Source organism: Artemia sp. Qi Xiang Cuo, chromosome 18 (genome assembly GCF_049724085.1).
Source record: "Artemia sp. Qi Xiang Cuo chromosome 18, ASM4972408v1, whole genome shotgun sequence".
In the NCBI taxonomy this organism is placed as follows: domain Eukaryota; kingdom Metazoa; phylum Arthropoda; class Branchiopoda; order Anostraca; family Artemiidae; genus Artemia; species Artemia sp. Qi Xiang Cuo.
Window position 1 is genome coordinate 20,345,986 of NC_142811.1, and position 1,695 is coordinate 20,347,680.

Below are 1,695 nucleotides of genomic sequence, written 5' to 3' on the forward strand. Positions count from 1 at the left end.
TGACATGGCGAAAGAATAAAAAATTTGGCATAGGCTTACCCTGTTTTGCAGTAGTGACCATAATTTTAAAAAAATGTCCGTTACATTGTCCTTTTTTTCGTAAGATTCACATTTCTTGTAGAAATTCCTAGTTATTCATACAAAAATTCCTTCGTTTTACAAACAAATCACGGTCATAAAATACAGTCGTTTAGATGTTATTACGTCCAACTTAACATCATCTGTAAGTGATTGCGTAAGAACGTTCAGGTTAAGCACTAAAATTTCCGACATTACTTGTTTGCAAAACCTATTATTCGCAAACAAATTAAATCCATATTCCGAGTGTAAATCATAGTCAGGGATGGTTCAAAATGTGTTCTCAGGCAAGTCACTTAGGAAGCAAAATGGAACGAAATACGAAGTGAACTGAATGATTATCAGTCAACGACTGATGTCCACAATAAAACAAAACACAACCTCTGTGGTTGTCATATCGCCTTTTCCCAGCAGTTTAAGGATAAATATCCGGCCATTACCAATGGGGCTCTTCTTGTTTGGTAAAGTCTCTCACCGAATTAGCGGCATTTTTTTCAGAAGAAACAAACATTTAATATACAACTATAAATCAGTTCATAAATCTGCTGTAATAAACCAATTCCTTCATAAAGCACACGCTGCCATCGACCAAAAAGCGAATTAAAGTATAAAGTCCATCAAATTCTTAAATATAAGATGGGCATAGTCATCCCAAACGATATCTTGACATGATAAGGCGCTGAAACAAATTTCTTAGAACTAAATGCAATAGGGAGAAATAAAGCACAATCAGTTTATACGTTATCAATATTTGCATCACATTCACTTCCTGAGTCGTCACCAAATTCGAGTTCGTCATCCAATCCATCGCCAACAAACAGATTGTCTGAGATCTTGACACTTTCAGGAACTTCACCATAAGTTTTCAGGTTTCTGGCTTCATCGGGATTATATTTCTGAATTACATCTGCTTTTGCATCTTGAAAATCTCGAATGCCGACAAGAATAATATCTCCTGTGTTAATCCATACCTTTTTACGAAGTTTTCCTCTAATATGACATAGCCTTTTTATACCATCAAAACACATTGCTTCAAGGCGGCAATTACCTAGCATTTTAGTAACTTGGGCATATTCCTGCCCATCTTCCTTGAATATCAATTCTCTTTTTTCAGTCTCATTTTTATTCTTTCCTCTTCGTCCTTTCTTTCCTCCTTTTCCTTTATTTTTAGACATTTTCAATGAGAGTCTTCAAACAGACTGCACTTATTCAATCTTATTTGAGTACTGATCGGAATTGTTTTATCATCACAATTATTTTGCAGTTTTGGAAAAAGCTGTTAAAGAACTCATTTTAAATGAGACTGCTACATTTAGATGATTTTGCAATTAACAAAACCCGAAATTTAGAATAAATTCCGTTTTTTGGCAAAAAATGCATTTTTGTATACAAGATGATGAATGACGTCATAATTGTAGGGTACAACCATGAATGATGTTATATTAAAACTAGGTGATGACATTAGTTGCACATGGGGTTCGTTCTTTACTAATTAGTTTATTACGTAATGCCCTTACAATTTATGGTTCATGGGATAATATTTGGCCTATATTCCCCAACAATAATAAATTGATTAAACCAGGAAATTTGTAATTCTATACTAAAAAGACCTACAAA

At 33.9% G+C, this 1,695-nt stretch overlaps 1 protein-coding gene across 1 annotated transcript; it reads right to left on the bottom strand.

The window, feature by feature from the left end:
* Positions 1–812: 812 nt before the first annotated feature.
* On the bottom strand, positions 813–1,253 carry LOC148941307 (eukaryotic translation initiation factor 1A, X-chromosomal-like). The gene has a single exon (XM_089103892.1). The coding sequence runs from the start codon at positions 1,251–1,253 to the stop codon at positions 813–815; it is 441 nt and encodes a 146-aa protein (XP_088960018.1).
* Between the last annotated feature and the right edge of the window lie 442 nt (positions 1,254–1,695).

Bases quoted from the DNA above. Each gene is read 5' to 3' on its own strand.
- LOC148941307 (XM_089103892.1), bottom strand. From the start codon at position 1,253: ATGTCTAAAAATAAAGGAAAAGGAGGAAAGAAAGGACGAAGAGGAAAG.